The sequence below is a fragment of the Copadichromis virginalis genome, linkage group LG7 (assembly GCF_057382275.1).
Source record: "Copadichromis virginalis isolate Kocher_CV1m ecotype Utaka linkage group LG7, C_Virginalis_male_GT1.1, whole genome shotgun sequence".
Classification (NCBI taxonomy): Eukaryota; Metazoa; Chordata; class Actinopteri; order Cichliformes; family Cichlidae; genus Copadichromis; species Copadichromis virginalis.
The window spans coordinates 38,795,170-38,816,251 of record NC_140624.1 but is presented as its reverse complement, the minus strand read 5'-3'; the positions used below and the strand labels follow the sequence as shown (position 1 = coordinate 38,816,251).

Genomic DNA, 21,082 nt, shown 5'->3' with positions numbered 1-21,082 from the left:
ATTATATGGTGGCTGTGAGGGAGTTTTGATCAAATCACAAGACTCTTCGGAGCAGCTGCTAGTGATATTTCGAATTTTTATTATTATCACTATTATTATTTACTCCCCTACTTTATTTAGACTCTCATCCTCATCTGTTTTAGATTATTTGTTAGCGAATCAAAGCCAAAGAGAAAAATCACATAGTTTGTAAACATCCATCCATTGCTGGTTATGCTGTGCCTTAGTGCGTTCACAGGTGTTTTCAGTTTTGTTTTTGTTCTGTTTTTCTTTCTTCTTCATAAAAGAAGCAGTTTAGAAAACTTGGCTACGCTGTTGCCTTGTTGATATCCTCTCCGTTCATCTGACTGCTGACTTTTTTTGTCGTTTGCTCGATACTTTCACTTTTCACTTTAGTGAAATTGCTGCATTCCCAAACATCAGTAATTAACATGGTGTCAAAACCTAGAAACAATAGCCAGAGATGCTAATGAAGAACCTAAATTACTTGAGTGTAATTAACAGTGAGCTGTGAGTTTATGGTGAAAAGAAAGGAAAAAAACAACATTTGAATATTTTTTTTCCTTGCTGCTGCAGGTGTTGATGACATTCATGTAAATGTCTGTGTAATTGCAGTCTTTTCTGACATTACTGGAATTCTCACCTAGATAAACATTACCATAAATATAATTTAGAAGATAGCTAGGTGGGCATCAGTAGCACGTGTTGTAGTTTGTGTTGCAGAGTTGGAATTATCAAGATTACATGATTGCATCACCAATCATTTATCAAGTACTGGACTATATTTGTGTTCTCCAGCAGGTCAGCTGCCTGTCAGGGTCTGTAAAATCTCTTTTCTGACAAGTTTTATTAACTAGCCAGCACAGGTTACATGAAATGTACAATCATTGTCCTTAGCAAGCCTTAAAATAATGTAAATGCAACCTGAGATGAACAATAATATGGGACATATTACACAGTGTGATTATTTTTTAAGTCAAAGATGGAGAACAATGTGTAGAAAAACTAAGTGCCCCCATGCTTCAGTAGCTTCTGAAATCACTTTTAGCAGCAATAACTTGAAGTGACTTGAAATATCCATTGTCTATATGACTTTTTCAGTCTCTCACATCATTGTGGAGGTATTTCAGTCCATGCTCCAGTTATTTCTGTTCACTGAGCTTTGCAGGCATTCGTTTGCGCACAGCTCTCTTAAGGTTCCACCACATTTCAATTACTTTAAGATCTGAGCTTTGACTGGGCACTTGCAACGCCTTGATTATTTTCTTTTTCAATCATTCTGTTGTAGATTTGTCCTTGGGATCATCAAGCTTTAGCTGTGAGACAGATGGTCTCACTCTACAGTACTTTGGTATACAGAGGAGTTTATGGGCAACAAATGGCTACAATGTGCCCAGGTCTTTTGCCTGCAAAACAAGCATTAATCATCAGTCTTCCACCACTGTGCTTGACAGTTGGTATGAGATGTTTGTGTTGACATGCTATGTACGGTGTTCTGTGCATTATGACCATTGTTCCAGAACTCTTGTGGTTTATTCAGATGCAGTTTTGCAATGTTAAGCTGTGCTGTCTTGTTCTTTTTGGAGAGAAGAGGTTTTTTCTGGCAACTTTCCAAACATGTCAGTCTTTTCCTAATTGTACTATCGTAAACTTTAACGTGTCACATGTACATTTGGCTTACAGAGACTGAGATCTAGTGCGTGGGGTTTTTGACATTTTTTTCTGAGGATTGCACAGTGTGATCTTTGGGTGAATTTGGTGGGACGTCCACTCCAGGGAAAATTGGCAACGGTCTTGAATGTTGTGAACTTTTGGATAATCTTTCACACTGCAGAATGTTGGGCTTTTTTGGTCAGCGATCCTTCCAAGATTGATTGGCAGCTATCATTGCTTTTCCAAAATCAGTGCTGATGTCTTTCCTTCTTGGCGTTGTGTCAAAAAACACTGGAATGTTTCAGACCAGCAAACAGCCAACTCTTCTGCTTCTATGTCCCAATAAATAAAACCTTAAGATTCAAATTGAATGCACTTTCTTTTTATCATATTCCTGTTCATTATTTTTCAGTATGTACATTCATTATATTGTTCTTTAGATGAAATTGTATCTATTTGTTAAATTAGAAATTTCAAGTAACCTATCCAGTATCCCATTATCCTAAACTTGTGTATGAGTGTGTGTGTGTGTCCATCTGCAGGTGCACAAGTGGTTATATGTCTCTTGCACAAGGCAACAGGCACGCCAATAAATCATTTATTATGACTTCAGGAGAAACAAAAAGAGGCAGCACCCTCCCTCCACCTAGTTTTCCTTCAGTCCTTCTCACACACACACACACACACACACACACACTAACCGTAAATTACAGAGGAGCAGCAAATCATTCTCTCATACACTCCTCTGTAACTCAAACATTTAGTTAATTCTCTGTTTTGCTCTGCAAATTAAAGTGTGCGCAAAAAGGCTTTCAAATGTTGGCATGCATAATATTGTGTCATAAAATTATGTAGCATTGATGCCAATGTTTTCTGGTATAATCATCAATTATGCAGCTGGTATTTTACATGTGTGTCTGACAGTTGGTATGCATGGAGTGTTGTGGCTGCAAGGCCATCAAGGTCCAATCAATTCAATAATGTAAAGCAACACAGGGATAAAACAATACACTTGACCTATTCATAGAATAATGATGAATGATGTGTTATCAATAAATGATCACTGCAGAAACACTGTATTCAGTAAGGCACAGCTGAGGCTTCCATAAAACAAGCTTGGATTGCTATACAGAGATTATAATTTATGGGTAGAGCTGTGGGTAGAATGGCAGTTGATCCAGACCAAAAGTTAAATTGGGACCTCGAAAGTGTCTTTTTTAGCCGAGAATTTTCATAATTCATAATCTTGGAACCTTTCATATCCCCAGGGCCATAGAGACCATATTTATCAATAAAGATATTTGATAACAACTTTAATATACTGCAAAAATAAAACAGACACACCCTACTGTAACCCAGGGAAACCACATGTGCTGTTTTCCGATCCAGACTGACTCCATGCTCTTTTCCGTTTGATGTTTAGGTGGAGCTATCTGACACTACATCCCATAACATCACTGATGCCTACGCTGGGAAGGAGTACATCATCCAGGTAAAGATTTCATACTAACTAGCAAAGAAAAAAGAAGGTTAAAAAAGGTTATTTCAAGATCAGCTCAATACTTTATGTAAATATTGGGTTCAGTATTATGTACATTCTACTGAAATCGCATTAATTTTACACTTTTACTATTAATGTTGAATGTTAAGCTGTCAGACAGGAGGAAAAGAGGGAGACTTGAGAGAAGATTAATGTAGTGAAGATGATATGTAGAGGGTCAGTGTGACAGTGGGGGATAGGAATAGGTTTAGATGGAGGCAGGTCATCTGTTGTGGAGCAGCCAAAAGAAGGAGGGTTATTGTAGGGTCTTTACTTTACAATATAAAGTGCCTTGAGGCAACTGTTGTTGTGAGTTGATGCTAAATAAATAAAACTGAATCGAATACTTCTGATATCCCTGTGTTCATCAGGTGGCTGCCAAGGACACAGAGATTGGAACATGGAGTGACTGGAGTGTTGCTGTCCATGCTACACCCTGGATTGAAGAACCCGTGCCAGTTGTTTCCACAACTGAAGTGGAATTTCATACTGGTATAACGATGGCTGGTGATAAATAAATCTTTGTCAAGGAGGATGAATGCAGCACATAACCGTAAATCGTAGGGGTAGCAGGGTGACACATCATGCTAACAGTTCGCCATCTTAACTCTATTTCCTAACTCTATATTTTCAATGGCAGTTTTTCATGACACCACCCTCTAGTGGTGCAATATTGTATATAACATTACAGAACACAACAACTGGTAAGTTATAGCCCCAATTTCAGTCAGAGGGAGACTCGTTTTTATCATGCAGATCTTTCTTGGTTGGAGGCTGTTCAGTGTGTAAATGTACTTTAACAGACGTTTTCAAAATACATGAGTCATTGTTCCATGAAAAGATCAATAACAGAGGACAATGAAACATAAGGAAACCCAAAGAGAAGTCTACAAATGTGCTGGCAGCTCAGTGTGACAGTCCTTTGAGCTAATGCGCTGATGTCAGGTTGTTAATGACAACGTTGCTTGGCAGGTTTAATATTTCCCACATTCAGCAGCTTACTCTAATGAGCTACAGCACTGGCATGACTGAAAGGATAGAGGGATAAAATAAAAATAATAGCATGTAAAACATAGTGGGCTCAGTAGTATGTTAACATGTTAAGATGGCTCATGTGTAGTTGTGAAGTTAGTAGTGAACAAAGGTTAACACTAAAAGTTAAATGAGATTGTAGTCTGTTGGCTGGAGGAATCATTGTGATACCATAATATAGTATTCCAATAACATTCTCGACATTGTTCCTCTTGCCTGTGGCTTTCACAGTAAATTTTCTGAAGCATTTAGGTATGAAATTAATTTTAGTTAATAACTTTCTTAATGATTAAACAGAGTACACTATAAGCATTTGATAGCTCTGAATTTTTATTACAGTCTAAGCTATAAGACCCATCTGCCTCGAGACAAATCGACACACATCAACCTAAGTACCTGAGCCCTTCCTTTAAAAAAAAAAACCAAAACCAAAAAACTGCTCTTATGTTGTCAAAAAAATGTCAACTTCTGGCAGATCATATATATTAAAAAATTCATTATGGATATTGGATTTTGTGTGTGTGTGCGTGTGTATGTGTTGACTGGACACTATACTCAGTGACTGTGACAAAAACAGTCTCTGGGAATTATTTAGTTGGCACCACTTGAGCATATAGCAAAGACAAAGGACGACTCACTTGTGAAATTAATATCTTCAAAACTTTCTGAAGACCTTCAGCAAGACACCTATTCAAGGCCCAAATACTTGTCTGTGCACCATCTTCACATCACACTGATGGAGGAAAGAAGAAATGGTTGAATGAAAAAAAGAAGCAGACAAGGATTTGGACGATTTCCATTTTAGTCTTGCAGATGTAGGGAGTATTTACTCACCAGATGAGTGTTCAGTCAGGACCCCTATAGGACATTAATTTATGTTTGGTGGTATGGTTCAGTGACACTCTCCTTATGACCTCACTGCCCTACCACAGAACACAAAAAGCATGAAGCAAAAATTAGCAGAACAAAAAATTAGAGCAGAACATGACAGCTGATATGAAATGTGGCATGAAATGTGGGGCTGGTGTGAAGGTGGGTTGCAAAGTAGCTTATATTTGTGCAGCACCTGTGGGCACACTAAAGCAGCTTAAATTGCAAGTGGGCAAATTTATCAATACCCTATATTAATGTCAAAGGACACACTATTAGTATACATCTATGTTACAGCAACAGTACTTTTAATCTTTTGAAGTTAGCAAAAACAGATCATTTTTAAATGTCATGCAGAGGAAAAACTGTATAAAACTGGAATATTACATTGTCTGTGGACCCTCTAAGCTGAAGTGGCTAGGGCAGAAATATATCCTTAGTAGGTCTACTGGCAATGTGTACATCTGCAGTATTAAATTATGCAACTTAAAAGAACATAACGTGAAAGCACTCGGGCTGAGGAAGCTTCTATTATCGATATGTTACATCTTGAAACTAACCACCAAGATCAACTTTAAACTGTGCGTACTGTATCAGACAGGCAAGCACAGACATTGATGCAGGTCTGCAAAATGTGTTAGATTATTCAATAATATGAAAATATATTACTAGCCCTAGAAAGTTTATTACAAAGCTGATAAAATATTAATTAAAAAAACAACTCACAGATTGTAGCAAAAAAATGTAAGGTTGCTATTTCCACAATTGTATGTAGTATAATATAAGTAGTATAGTATGATACTACTTCTACTATTATTATTAGTAGTAGTAGTAGCAGTAGTAGTAGTAGTATTAGCATTACAACTATATAACTCAGTAGAAAGCGACTTAGTTCTTACAAAATATGTAGAAAAATGGACACAGCTTCCTCAAAGCGCCTCAAACTTGCATTCTTTGAATGACCAGCAGGGGGTATCTGCTTGCCAGTAAGATGTCTGGCTTTACGATTTATGATCGAATAACCCTATTGCTCACTTGATTGCAGTAACATTTTCCTGGTGAGTTTATGGTCTTAATCACTAGTTTCAATTCTTATTTAATACTGCATGATATTCATTTTCTAATTTATGGTCCCATTAAAAGGTATAAAGATGATAAAGTAGGGAGTGCTTCAAGGCAAGCCAGGTTTGACTCTGACTTCTTGCCACTCTGTGAGCATGATGGGTTCTTAGTTTCTAACTCAGATACAACCTTCTTCGTTATAACAGATTTCCAAAAACAGACAACAGCCTACATGCTACCTACATGCTTCCATGATTTAAAGAGTCACTTAAAAGTCAAGAGTTTTTGACCATATGACCATATGGTTCTTCTACAACACCTCTTTTTCATCAAGAGTAGTAAATTGATCGCTTCCCTGGGTTAAACTGCTATTTGACAAAAAAAGACTGTCCTTGAGATAACCCTCACATAATGCTGCTCCTCGTCATCTTTACATCCAGTGTAAGCAAATGAGATGTGTGATCATTAGCAAGCTGTATTATTAGACTGAACAGGCAATGATAGTAGTATTGATCATCTCAGCTAACTCTGAGGCAGAAGGCAAATAAGCATATTTCCTAAAATGTCAAACTATTCACTTAATGCTCCACATGAGGAAAGCTCTGAATTTATGATATATTAATTTAGTTTGCTGTAATTTATTACAGAGCACTCACACCAATACACTACAGAAACTTTCATTTTGTTCCCCCGAGTTTTCCAAACCATAGTGCTATAATGGTTTGGTGGATGTTGTTGCATTGTTGGGTTTATGTGTATTTATGCATTTGTATTTGTCTGTTTAAAACATTTTTAATGTGGGTTTACCATTATTTTCTTTCACTCACTTCTGAAGCCAATAATTTGACACTAATTTCTCTAAGGGGCAAAGTCTGTCTGTCTGTGCTTCTCTTTGTCTTTCTGAGAGTCTGTTAAAACGTAATGGTTTTACGGTAGAATACTGACTCCTCTTGGCAAAGAGTAGCACTGCACAATCATCGTCACATTCAGCACTAAATGAGCTCACACATACCTGGCAACACACAAACACTAATGCTGAAAGACACACTCACAACATGCAGCCTCCTCCAATACTCTGTGAGCCACAAACACATCAGCACAAACACACCCACACACACAGAGAGTCCTTCAGTTTGATAACCTGTAGTGTATACACAGACGCACACACATATAAACACTCAGTCAGTACACAGTGTATTATTCTTGGTCTCGTGGAGACGGAGAACAGGAGGTTATTGGGATTCTCCTCATGCTCCTTCTCGATCCAGCTGCCGCTTCTCTGCTTCCCTTCCCTCTCCCCTTGTCCTGTTTCTCTTCCCCTATCCTTCTCCATCTTGCCTCTAGCTCTCTTTTTTCTCTCCATTTCTTTTCCTTCCCTTCTCACTTCTCTCTTATTCTCACTCATATTAATTTCTAGCTTTTCTTTCTGGCCTTTTTCTACTTTCCTTTACAAATGTTACTCTTACTCGATCACTAATTACATTCAGATTTGGCTGTCATTCCAGCTGATCTGTGATCTGTACACTGTTCTTTGTTTGCTTGTTTGTAAAAACTGTAACAGATTATATAAATAATGAGTTATATAGTCTTTTTTTGGACACTTTTTTGTAAACTTGCATCTGTACACCATAAACACTGGATTTAAAAGCAAGCAAACAAGAGATGATTGAAGTTCAGACTTCATTTTTCTATAAAGTGCTCCCTATTCAGAGACTCAAAAGTAATTGGACTGTTCACTGAACAGGGGTTTAATGGCCAGGTTAGGTCTGTTTCCTTGTCATTTCATGATAAATCAAATGTATAATTAATATGAAGTGATGACTTTGTGAGGTTGCATTCAAATTTGGTATGCATTCTTAAAAGAATGAATGCACTGGCGAGCTCAGGATTACCAAAAAGGCCTGAAAAAACACAAAAACCAAGTGGATGATCACAGAATTCTTTCCATGGTTAAGATTTATATATGTTAACAAAGAGGGTTTACACCAATGTGCAAACCACTGGTTACACTCAGGAACAGAGAAGCCAGATTAGGCCAGAAAATGTCTGAAAGAGCCTGCACAGTTTTGGAAAAGAAAAAAATGTATGAATAAGGAAAAAAACAGCAATGTCACGCCATGTGCCTGAATGGCTGCCAATGGAAAATGCTAGTATTTACCGATAGTGTGGCTGCTGATAGAAGTAATACGATGTAATGTCCAGGCCAAGAGACTGCTCAGATTCAGAAATGCTCAAATACTGTGGAACGGATTGTTTGGTGCTTCACAGTGCAAATGGATAATGCTGCAAAACAAAAACAAAACAAAAAACAAAGTTGAATAGCAGTCCAGAACAGCAGAATGGGACTACTGAAGTAGAACCATGCAATGAGGCAATAAGGAAACAGAGACGATATCTGATTCCTGTCTATGATTCGTAAACACACACACACAAAATAAAATGTAGCCAAGGCCTGCTACTTTTAGCTGACCAACTTGTTAACATCTCCACACTCACCAATATTTTCTGGCTGCTCAGCCGAATAGTAAATCAACAGACTTCCTGTGACTTATTGATTGTCTTGCTCGGAGTCTTAACACGCAGTTACACATTCTCCTTTTCTTCTCCACTGTCCGTGTACCACATTTTGTGTTCTCCTTTCTAACACCCCACCCCTCCCCCCAACAACAGAGAGTCACCTATACATCATGCAAAAGTAGCTGCCAGTTGAACCTAAGTGGCTGTTCTGTTTCCCAGCATCGTCACAGAGCAGCTTTGAATCAGAAGGATAGCATGGGGGGCAGGCAAGAGACATTTAAGGATCCCATCCTCTGTGACTGGGCCATTGCTTAGCGACCACATTCCAAGAAGAGCGGATTAGCCGAGGCATTGCATCTAAGATATAAGTTGGTGCCTCACCCAGCGTGTGAGACAGAAACTGGACACTGTCCGGCACTGTATATTAGTTTGTGTATTTCATGTCTGGGGCTATTTATAAATGTATGGCTTCTGTTTCATGCCTTATAGTAGAACAGGAGTATCTATTAAAAGGCAACCAGGCTGAACCCTGCATAAATGCTTTAAGATCCTCTTCTTCTGTATACTCACTCTGAAAAGCACTACAGTTTGTGTAAACTTATAGTAAAAATTGCTAAGGTGAAGCAGAGTGTCAAAGTCAACAGATAGTGTTGCATAATCTGTTCGAAGGTGATCCCAATGTAAATATAAAAAACATATGACATAAGTTCTTTACAATAGTAGCTGCTTTGCCATTCCAAACTGTTTCGGGGATTCATAATTTAGATTCATAATTTATGCCACCTTGTTTGCCACTCTGCTGAAATGACTTCATTGACCCACAAATACAGCAGCAAGGGGGACAAAAAAGCCCAATCTAATCTCCAAAACAGAAACTCTACACTTCTGGATGATAACAGACACCACTTTCATGTGTGTATTTTGGATTAGGATATCCTAGCACCTCACACATCAACAGTATTTGCATAAACATGCAGCGTGCTTGGAGTTCGAGTCGTTCAGCAATTTTCTCATCTCATTAGCTTTTTGTCCTCCTCGTCTTTCTGCTTTTCTTAGCCTCTTCCTCCATTCTTCATCACATCACTGTCTCATCTGCTATGTTTACCTGTCCTCACCTAGCTTGTTACATCAGCATACACCCCATGACTGTATTTCCTTGTCACAGGCACATTATTTTCTGCATAATTTTTATTTCCTCTGTCACTCCAAAGCACAATGTTTTGCTCCAGGCAGGAAGTATTGCACTGAGCTGCTGAACATGTTAAATGCGTCCTACCTCCCCCCCCCCCCCCCCCCCCCCCCCCCCTTCGTTTCTCTCTTGCCATTTCACACCTGGTTGCTTCCCTCTAATATCTCCCAACTCCCATCGCAGTACTATACAACAGTCATTAATTGCAAGAAGAGGGAAATCATATTCTCTCTTCGCTAAAAAAAGAATGAGTGCAAACGTTGTGCACCAGTTAATATCTACTGTGCTGCCTGCAGCTGTAGCAGAGGTCCCGTTTTCTAAAGCATTAAACTGTGATATTTTTATTTGTCGAGCAATGAAAAACCCAAGCACTAAAAATGCCTAAGCACATAGTGATTTTCAGCATATTTATGTTTGCCACAAGATGTTAAGTGCCTCTCTCACTCTCGTACGCTTGAGCGTAATTGGATTAGCTGAAAATATACAAGAGTATCATAACTTTTTAATGTTTCCGTAATTGAATATACACTTTTTGCACTCACCAGACTGTACAAGTCAGTAGATCTTTTAAGAAAATTGCGTGCCGATTGTATTAAAATTCACTTGCTTCTGCTACTAAGCTGCTGAGACCTTTTTTTCTATCTGTCTTTCTCTTTTTTTTTCTTTTTTTTTAATCTTTACTGATTTGTTATTCTGAAATGTGAAGCCATGCAAAGTATTAGTCAAGCCCTGGTGCAGTCAAAAGAGTTTTTGTGAATCCAGTTGTTCTACGGCTTTGTATTACAGTTGGGTATAAATGGATAGATTTTCTAGCTGTGCAACTGACTATTATCAGCAATATATTAACTACCTTATTGCACATTTCCTTTATTTTTCACTCTTTCTATCCACCTCATGCTGTATTCCCCGCCTGCTTTACCTCGGGGTTTTTTACCTTGCCGTCTGTTTCCGTTCCAGTTTCTCCATATTTCATCTATATACTTTGTTCCCTGTCCTTTCTTTGCCCCGTTTCCCTGCGGCTTTAGCATGGAGGGGATTTTTTTTTATTCCAGCTCGCTTCATAACTGCCTTGACAAGTTCTATATTGATTGCTTGTGCAGATTACAATTGATTTTGCTCTTCACTGTATTTTCCTTTCTGCTTGGTTCTTCCTGGTGTGATGAGCACTTTTCAGCATCCATTCATCAGCATGTCATTTTTTTATGTTTTTCACACATAGGGACAGAAGTATTGTGCACTGTGTTAGCCCAATAAAATTAATAAATAAACACACAGAGAAATGATAAAACTCACCAAGGATTGCAATTGTTAATTAAAATATGTTCCTAAGGTTTATTGTGTCTTCTGATAAATTTTCTACAGAGACTAAGACCTCCCCCATGCCATGCTCCAACGCACCACAGAAGGCTGAACCTCCAGTGGGAGGAGCTGCCACGGTCATCACATTTTTCTCCCGTTTGCTGTTAGGAATGCTGCTGCTGCTGCTTATGTGGTGAGCGACAACACCCGGATACACACACACATACACATACACATATATACATAGATACACCATGTAGACTCCTTAGTCTACATGATCCAGTTTTCAAATTGATTAGTAACTCAATTGCTCACTCATGTATTGGCAGGTCGATGCATGTCTGTTTATGTGTTTATATGACATATATTTATATGTTCTGTTTACATGAGCATGTTTAATGGACCAGGAGCTGTAACATCTGGGTAGTTAACTCTTTAAATCCTGTTGAAATAGTAACGGTAAAGGTTTAGATTTCTTATTCTTCTTTTGCCTTGAGGCGACTGTTGTTGTGATTTGGCACTATATAAATAAAAGTGAATTGAATTGAACTGAATTTTGGCTGCCCTGTTTAGGGGTTACCACAGCAGATAATCTCCCTATCCATAGTACTTTTTTGTCACACCAACCCTCAGCTTGTCCTGCTTCAATACATCCATGAATGTTTGCTATAGTCTTCCTCATCTTCTCCCACCTGGCCGTTCCATAGTCAACATTCTTTCTCCAGTATATCCACTATCGCTCCTCTACACATGTCCAAATCATCTCATCCTTGTTTTTCTAACTTTGGCTCCAAACGGCTCGACCTGAGCAGTCCTTCTGATGAACTCATATTTTATCTAAATGCTAAAAAATAAATATATACAATCTAAAATTAATGAAACCATGCGTAGAAGTTGTATTTTTTTCTTTTTACTTTAATCAAAAGATTAGCGACAGCTTTATACCAATAACACTTTAACAAAAATACATTAAACATGGACGCTTCTCCAGCTGAACACCCGCTGCAAGTGGAATGGTTGAATACAATTAAGGCACTTTCATGCCAGTTCCCCTCCCATGCAGCCTGTATGTGCAGGTCCAAATGGGAATCTGTTCTAATTTGTTTTAGAGTTACAAGCACACTCCATTTCAAAAGATGTCAACATTTCCATGTCAACAGATACACACCAAAGGATTAATAACTCTATAACAACAAAGGGAAGCAGAAAGGGTGACAGACAAATTAGACGACACAATTAGAAAATACTCTGGAAATATGTAGAGAATTATTGCAAATTATAGGAAATTATTATCAGTACGATTATATAGTATTGTGTAAGAGTCTTAAACAACTTAATTCCTATAGGAATTGGAAGCTGGTGATGCAATTCATTGAAATGTGCAAACACACATGAAAATACAAAATATATAAGGAAACAAAAGTTTGTACAATTGTAACGAACATTTCAAGTTGCTTTATTCTTTAACAAAGCTTGAGTTCCTTTAGGCAATGTTTCTTCTAATTTCTTTAAGTAGTTTTGAAGTAGTCTAGTTCTTCAGGCTCCTTGAATGACATTTAAAGCTCTTCTTTTGATGTTGGCTACAAATTAGGTAATAAAAAGTGCTTTGAGCACTTATGTAATGCTTTTCTACTCCAACTAAGTACCATCCCATTTATCAGGTCTGAGCTCTGGGAAGGCCAATCAATGACTGATAGTTTTCAGTTATGAATTGTTCTATCCACGTATGCCAGTATTGAGTGTCTGATTCATCTGTCAGATCCTGTGTCAGGTCTTTACTTGAATGTTTCCTATTAGTTAAGGACATGACTTTCACACACTGTTCATATGGTCTAGGTAGCTTTTTAGGGCTGCCAAGTCTCTTGCACTCAACTTGTCAAGTTTTCTCACATTTCTTAAGGATGCACTACACACCTTGTGAGGATATATCAAGTTTTCAGCTAATAGCTCTTTGGGAATCACTTTGTTGGTGCAGAAACATTATTTTATGCCTTTAAAACTGTTATTATAACAGCCCATAACTATATTTTTTATTAACTCAACTAAACTAACAAACTAACAAATTTCCCACATGTGGGACAAATACAGGTTATCTTATCTTAAAGAATTAGGAACAGGTTTTATGGTTTTATGACAGGCAGCTTTACTGCTAGTAACAAAAGACCTAATGGTACAATTTAAAGTTGGTTCTTTACTAAGTTGTCTGGAGACACAACATTGGTTCATCCGTATTAGGTACCTTTTTATGCTTGAATGGTTCATAGATTAGTGTTAAGTGTGGAAAAAAAAACCCTCTGAAAATGACATTGGCTGCTTTTTTCACTCATTCTCATTCCAATCCTTGTATCAGACTAAAAATAAGGGGGAAAGCACCCATGTCCAAAGAAAAAATTGAAAAGAGCTTCAGAAAGCCTGGAGAACAATTTTGTGAGTGTTTTGTTTTGTTTATTGTGAAGAAATGAGGGCTGGCTCAAGTCATATAGTTTGAGTCCCAACATCTTTGGTTTCTTACACAAAAGCTGTTAGAAGCCATTTATTATGTTTTAGATGGTTGAGTTGATGGCAGCTCAACGAAAGTGCAGTCTTGTGCAGTGTTTAAAAAATGAAAAGCAGCTCATAACATTACGAGCTGATGCTGTTACTGCTATTAAGGATTAATCCCTTATGTTACATTATATCATAACTTACTAAGGAAATTAACTCATTACTGTTCCAACTAATAGCTTAATTGACTTTGGGAGCATTATTCTTTTCCTTGCCACAAGCATTATGGAGATGTGTTTAGCATCCAAGTGCTTTTACAGACACTACAGGGAGTGCAGAATTATTAGGCAAATGAGTATTTTGTCCACATCATCCTCTTCATGCATGTTGTTCTACTCCAAGCTGTATAGGCTCGAAAGCCTACTACCAATTAAGCATATTAGGTGATGTGCATCTCTGTAATGAGAAGGGGTGTGGTCTAATGACATCAACACCCTATATCAGGTGTGCATAATTATTAGGCAACGTCCTTTCCTTTGGCAAAATGGGTCAAAAGAAGGACTTGACAGGCTCAGAAAAGTCAAAAATAGTGAGATATCTTGCAGAGGGATGCAGCAGTCTCAAAATTGCAAAGCTTCTGAAGCGTGATCATCGAACAATCAAGCGTTTCATTCAAAATAGTCAACAGGGTTGCAAGAAGCGTGTGGAAAAACCAAGGTGCAAAATAACTGCCCATGAACTGCGAAAAGTCAAGCGTGCAGCTGCCAAGATGCCACTTGCCACCAGTTTGGCCATATTTCAGAGCTGCAACATCACTGGAGTGCCCAAAAGCACAAGGTGTGCAATACTCAGAGACATGGCCAAGGTAAGAAAGGCTGAAAGACGACCACCACTGAACAAGACGCACAAGCTGAAACGTCAAGACTGGGCCAAGAAATATCTCAAGACTGATTTTTCTAAGGTTTTATGGACTGATGAAATGAGAGTGAGTCTTGATGGGCCAGATGGATGGGCCCGTGGCTGGATTGGTAAAGGGCAGAGAGCTCCAGTCCGACTCAGACGCCAGCAAGGTGGAGGTGGAGTACTGGTTTGGGCTGGTATCATCAAAGATGAGCTTGTGGGGCCTTTTCGGGTTGAGGATGGAGTCAAGCTCAACTCCCAGTCCTACTGCCAGTTTCTGGAAGACACCTTCTTCAAGCAGTGGTACAGGAAGAAGTCTGCATCCTTCTAGAAAAACATGATTTCCATGCAGGACAATGCTCCATCACACGCGTCCAAGTACTCCACAGCGTGGCTGGCAAGAAAGGGTATAAAAGAAGAAAAACTAATGACATGGCCTCCTTGTTCACCTGATCCGAACCCCATTGAGAACCTGTGGTCCATCATCAAATGTGAGATTTACAAACAGTACACCTCTCTGAACAGTGTCTGGGAGGCTGTGGTTGCTGCTGCACGCAATGTTGATGGTGAACAGATCAAAACACTGACAGAATCCATGGATGGCAGGCTTTTGAGTGTCCTTGCAAAGAAAGGTGGCTATATTGGTCGCTGATTTGTTTTTGTTTTTGAATGTCAGAAATGTATATTTGTGAATGTGGAGATGTTATATTGGTGTCACTGGTAAAAAAAAATAATTGAAATGGGTATATATTTGTTTTTTGTTAAGTTGCCTAATAATTATGCACAGTAATAGTCACCTGCACACACAGATATCCCCCTAAAATAGCTAAAACTAAAAACAAACTAAAAACTACTTCCAAAAACATTCAGCTTTGATATTAATGAGTTTTTTGGGTTCATTGAGAACATGGTTGTTGTTCAATAATAAAATTATTCCTCAAAAATACAACTTGCCTAATAATTCTGCACTCCCTGTAGTTATGACCCAATGCCTAATACACATGTCACTGTGATGTTGTTTTTGCCCATTTTACCCACTGATTTTAAATGTGTAATAACTTCACACAACGCAAAAAGAGAAAAACTGTCCTCTTTTGCCATCCTGCCAGTTGAGCCACATATGCACAACAGGATTGGAGAAGTCACACTAGTGTGCAGCTACCTGCCAAGAATTAGAAGAGAAACACAAACAAATGTGTAGGGGATTTGCATTTTTTGCAAACAGAGTTATGGCTAAGTCAAAAAAAAGTCCCACTGAACCAAATATAAAGGCCAAAAAAGCAAACAAATTAAGAATGACATATAAGAGAAAGGCAAGAAGACAGATCATTCATATTTTGATGCAGTGCAGCTTGACGAAGCTAATTTGTGTTCCTCTTTCTGCAGATGTGAATGTCTTATTGCTAAAGGCTGATGTGAAGTAGGAGGACAAAGAAGAAGAAGGAGGAGGCTGGTATTTTTTCCTGTTTTGCACATGTTTCAAGGATACAGTGCATTGATCATTTCGGTCCATCACACAGTTACTCACCAAAATTATTCAGACATTAGACAACGATAATGCGACTCAGCATTTTTGGAATATTTGATTTGCTGACAAAAAAACCCAAGAAAAATCTACAGAGGAACTTTGGAAGATTGTCATCGGTATCATCACCAACAGCAACTGCAGCGACCTGAGAGGCAAACACCAAAACAAGATTATTGTCTTACATTACCCCCTGGTGGATTTGATGAGCCACTTTAAACTGATTTGTCTCAGTTGGGTTTTAGAGGCTCCTCTTCGGCAACAGAATCAAGGCCACAGCTGACATCTCTTTTGACCTTTTTTTCTTCTTTTTTGTACTCACTCTCTTCTTAAGTCGCAGTGCAGTGCAGTACACACACACACAGACACACACTGATATAGGGCACGTGTATTTGTGTGTATACTTACAGCCCCTTATACAGCTTAATCATCATGCCAAAGACTCCACTACACCCCCAGCAAAGTGGTTCCCACCCAAGTCATTGAGCTTCCTGAAGCCTGTGCCTGTCTTCATCATGGGATGAAACCCCCAGAAAGTTGGGCGTGCGCACGTGTATGCGTGACATCTAATGGATGCTGAAACCCATTACAGGAATCAAACTGGGGACAAAGCCCTGCAGCCCATGTTTGTGTCAACCCGCCAGTTAACAAAGAAGTCACAAATTTATTCAGTCAGACTCTGAGTCTGCACATCTCCAACAACTGACAGAGCAGAGTGTTGTTTGTTGTTTTTTCTTTTTGTTTGTTTTTGTTTTTGTTTTTTCAACAAGAGGACTAACACTTTGGAGAAGTCAATAACCATAGTCTGGCTTATTTACAGTTAGCTTTACATAGAGCTTTGAGAAACCGGCAAGGACGACCTGAACTGTAAAAAAAAACAAACCTAAAAGACAACAAAAAAACCAACAAAAAATAAATGAAATAAAGTGGATTTGAGACTGAACCATTCTTTCCCCACCGTTGTTTTTTATTTTGGGGTTGACTTTGTATTGATGGCAGCCAAGCTGGTTACTGGAACTCTGATACAAGCTATGTTGGTTTTCCATTCTGCTCTGTGCTGTAAAATACAGTAACACAAATCAGTTTGCTGTCTGACTTCTGACGCCTTTACAAACATTAGAAATGTCTTTTTGCAGTTTACATTTCAATAGCCAATATCAGTTACCAGTTAATATTATGTTATTCACAGGAATCTTGAAGTGTTTATTGTATTTTTTATGGACAAATAATAAAAAGACGCATATAGGAGTTTAGTTTTTTTTTCTCCAGACATTCTTAATGGCTTAATTCTCTTTGATCCTATTTTGTAAACTATGATACAGTATGTAACTTTAACAATGAACAAAAAGTTTATTATTTAATAATAATGTATGTATTAGCCGTAGAATGTCGTAACCTGTACCTGGGGTCTTTTTTATAGATGTATATACAATGACAGGTTTCAACCATTAAATGTGACCATTTCACAATGAATTACGATGCACTGGCCTCATGTTCATTTTGTGAACTTATAACACATGAGGGCAGACTAATGCCTCCTGCTCCGTCTGGTTGATCCTGATGATTTTCTCCTGGCAAAACAAGATGAAGGTGAGGTGCCAATGGGGGATGTTAAAAAAAAGAAGATGCAACAAGTTTTCATTATAATTAAAGTAAAGACAAATTACTTCCCAGACACAGCTATAAACACACAGTGCCTCATTTCAGGTTTTACAGATCGATACTTTTGACCTTGCAGAGGTAACGTCGTTTGCTTCTCAGTTTGTTTCTGAAAGATGAGTGTCTGCAGATTCTAACAAGCTCCACCGACACTGCATGGAGTGGTCATAAAGCTTAATACTTTATGGGCATGATGCATTATCCTTGATATAGTTCTTCTTGTTTTCTTTTTTATGGGGGGAATATTCAAAATTGCAAAAATTTCAAGATAGAGGATCTGTGTCAATTCTCAGAAAGACACTGAGAGCAGCATTGGTTTGAGCAACCTTGACGAGTGCATTTTTTAAAAGTCAGTTTCATACTCAATACACAGAAGGATACAAGGAAAACAAAACTAAGTTTAGACTCCAAGAGATTCAGCAGTGTGTTTACTTGAATGCCATCATCAGCATGCTGACAAGGTCATGACCACATACTGATCATTAGTAGTTCTGTATGCTTTATTTTTGTCTTTGTATGTTATTTTACCATGCTACTACGCCAAGTGCATCACACAGCCCACATCTGAGAGAAATTGGGATGTTGTTAAAATAGTTTTGCAGATATCAAAAGTGTTGGACAAACTGACTTGATGATTGTGCTATATCCCATTAGGGGAGCCGAATGTTTAGAAAGGTCAAAATGAAATGTATATTTGTAGAACTGACTGGAAAAAAGAAGAAAAGAAGATTTTTTTTTAAACTATAAATAATTGCACAAAATGGATGGCTGTTCATCCAGAAATATTTCATGTGTTTTTGGTGTATGCATGTGGGTCAGACTGTCCATGCAAAGGGAAGCACACTCACAGTTCACAGACAGAAAAGAAATAAAGTTACACTCGACCTCCTATACCTCTCCTAGCAGAGAGGGAAGGAAGAAAAACAGGTGGCAGGGGATTTGTGTCTGTGTCCCTTTCAGCCTTGTCTACCAATAAAGCCAACTGTCATTTCCCAGGGTTGCATCTGTGCACTTATCTTTCTCTGTTCCTCACCAAACACGGTTCTCTAATTAACATTTGAGAGTGAATAGATGAGAGCTTCTCAAAGGAGAAGAGGACGTTTTGATCAGTGCAGCAAACCTTATATGCAAGCTGATTCTGCTTGCAGAATATACACGGAGATAAAAGTGGAAAATATGAAATTTCCTCCACAATGCACCCTGTGAGTTTTCCCTAATGACTTGTGTCATCATTTTAATCTCTCACAATGACATGCCACTCATAGATATAACGGCTGAGTTCTGTGAACGCTGTAGCATTGTTGATAGCCGAAACGAGATGATCAGACGGGTTGTAAACAAGTAGCAGCTTCACAGATACATAACATCTGCACCGATGTGCATGCAACAGGAAATATGAGCAGAGCACTGGAGGTACGGCTGGTCAAAATTTCCCTTTTGACCTTTAGCTTTCACTCTGGCTGTCTCGCCATCTCACTCGTCCCTCTTTCAAGCTCTCTTTCTTCCATTATACTGACAAGCTCTGGCAGGCCGATTTGGAGGCCGAGGACAAATCAATACACCATCTAACAGCTGTCAGCTGCAGTTCCCTGTGTGTGCGAGAGCAGACAAGAGTGTATCTGCTTGTGTAGTTATCGCGTTCATTACTCTTTCTTTCATTCCTTTCTTCTCCACCTGCTTATACTGATCTGCCCTTTGCTTTTTTTTTAATGTCAGTGTCAATGAGGTGTCAACTAATATTTACAATGACAGTGCATGACTTGAACAAGGAGGGTACACAACCACGGAGGTTTCTGTTCTTTGTGTTCTTTGTATTGTTTTTATTTTATAGCTAAAAATAATTCTGTATGATGACATTTCATTCTTTATAGCTTTAATTAAATCACAGATGGGTTTTTAGCCATGCTCTCTTTGTCCACAACCATGATGTGATTCATATTAACCTCAGATGTATTGAGAGTGTGTGTGTCTTTGTGTGCGTGTGTGTGTACCATCCAGAGCCTGTCAGTTCCATCCGCCTTGCTCTGCTCTAATGACTAGTTTGACCTTTCATAGAAAACTGGATGAATGACATGATCTCTGCGTCCATATCACTTCTGATCTGGCTTTTGGCTCTGACCTCTTTAAACACTCAGCTTACTTCCCCTCTATCCACGGCCTCACTCAGTCAAACTGTTTTTGTCCATCTTCCTAATATTCTAACTTCCTCATTAAGCTAATATTTCAAGACGTTTGCACACCCAACTTCTCTCTGAGCATTATTTCACCAGTTTTCACACCATTTTCAAGTCAGATGAACATCGCCGCACACGACTCGCTGAGCACACGGCTTCTGCTTTTGGCAGCAATGTGTTGTTTGCTCTTCAAAAAGTCTCTTTTCAAAGGTATTTTCTTTGTGCCAGATATGCTAACAAGGAATACTCCAAGGCAGCCTCTCTTTAATATACACTCACTTGCTACTTTATTAGACACTTAAGTAAACTGTGTTAGGCTGGCGTTAATTTTGCAGTGATTTGCCATCCACATATATGAAGGAAAAATAATATTAGACACATATTTCATTGCAATGCAGTCCTGCACAACAACATTGCAACAAAAGCTGAAGCAATCTGAACTTCACAAAGGCAGAGTGTGTGCCAACGATGGACTGCAGGAAAGAACATTTTCCCATTATTTTAAATTGGGTGCCAAAGTTAAAACTGTTTGACTTAAAATGATCTTGGAGTGATATATTTTACACGCAGTGAAAATCTGCCAAATCGAGTATGCAGAGCTACTCGCTGTGGTGACCCCCTGTGAAATTTTTATGTACGGCTAACCCATCTGTTATGTTTCTCAGGGGACAGCAATGATGTCCCTGACTCAGTTTGATCCAATAAACATTGCAGGTTTAGTTATTTAAAAGGGTTAGAGACCAAAAATCCCAATAAACAGTGTTTATACATAATTTGTCATTCCATTAGAAACCATTTCAATCACTATATTGTGCAGTAGAGTTGTTTACCTCTCACAGATAATGGTTTACTGAGAATAATTCACCTGTTCTTCATAAAAAATAAAATTTGATAAAAATTTATTTTATTGGAAAACACTGGAAAAACCTACATATTAAATGAAATAGTTTTACATGACATTTTCTTTTAATTTTCTTTTTTAATTTTAATTATTTTTCTGGATTTTAAGGGAACTTTACATGTTACACTTTACATGAAGCTGCATCTGAGAATCTGGATGAGCTGACGGACACTGTGACATCATACATCAGTTTTTGTGAAGATGTGTGTGTGCCAACCAAGACCTTTTGCACATACAACAACAATAAACCATGGTTAACTCCTAAAATCCAACATCT

At 38.4% G+C, this 21,082-nt stretch overlaps 1 protein-coding gene across 1 annotated transcript in view; it reads left to right on the top strand.

The window, feature by feature from the left end:
• Nucleotides 1-17,544, top strand: part of cntfr (ciliary neurotrophic factor receptor) — a 230,162-nt gene extending 212,618 nt beyond the window's left edge. The window contains exons 8-11 of the mRNA XM_085463326.1: nt 3,077-3,145; nt 3,565-3,685; nt 11,226-11,355; nt 15,933-17,544. Coding sequence (XP_085319452.1) covers nt 3,077-3,145; nt 3,565-3,685; nt 11,226-11,355; nt 15,933 — 321 coding nt within the window. The 3' untranslated portion in view covers nt 15,934-17,544. The remainder of the gene's footprint in view (nt 1-3,076; nt 3,146-3,564; nt 3,686-11,225; nt 11,356-15,932) is intronic.
• The last annotated feature ends 3,538 nt before the right edge of the window (nt 17,545-21,082 follow it).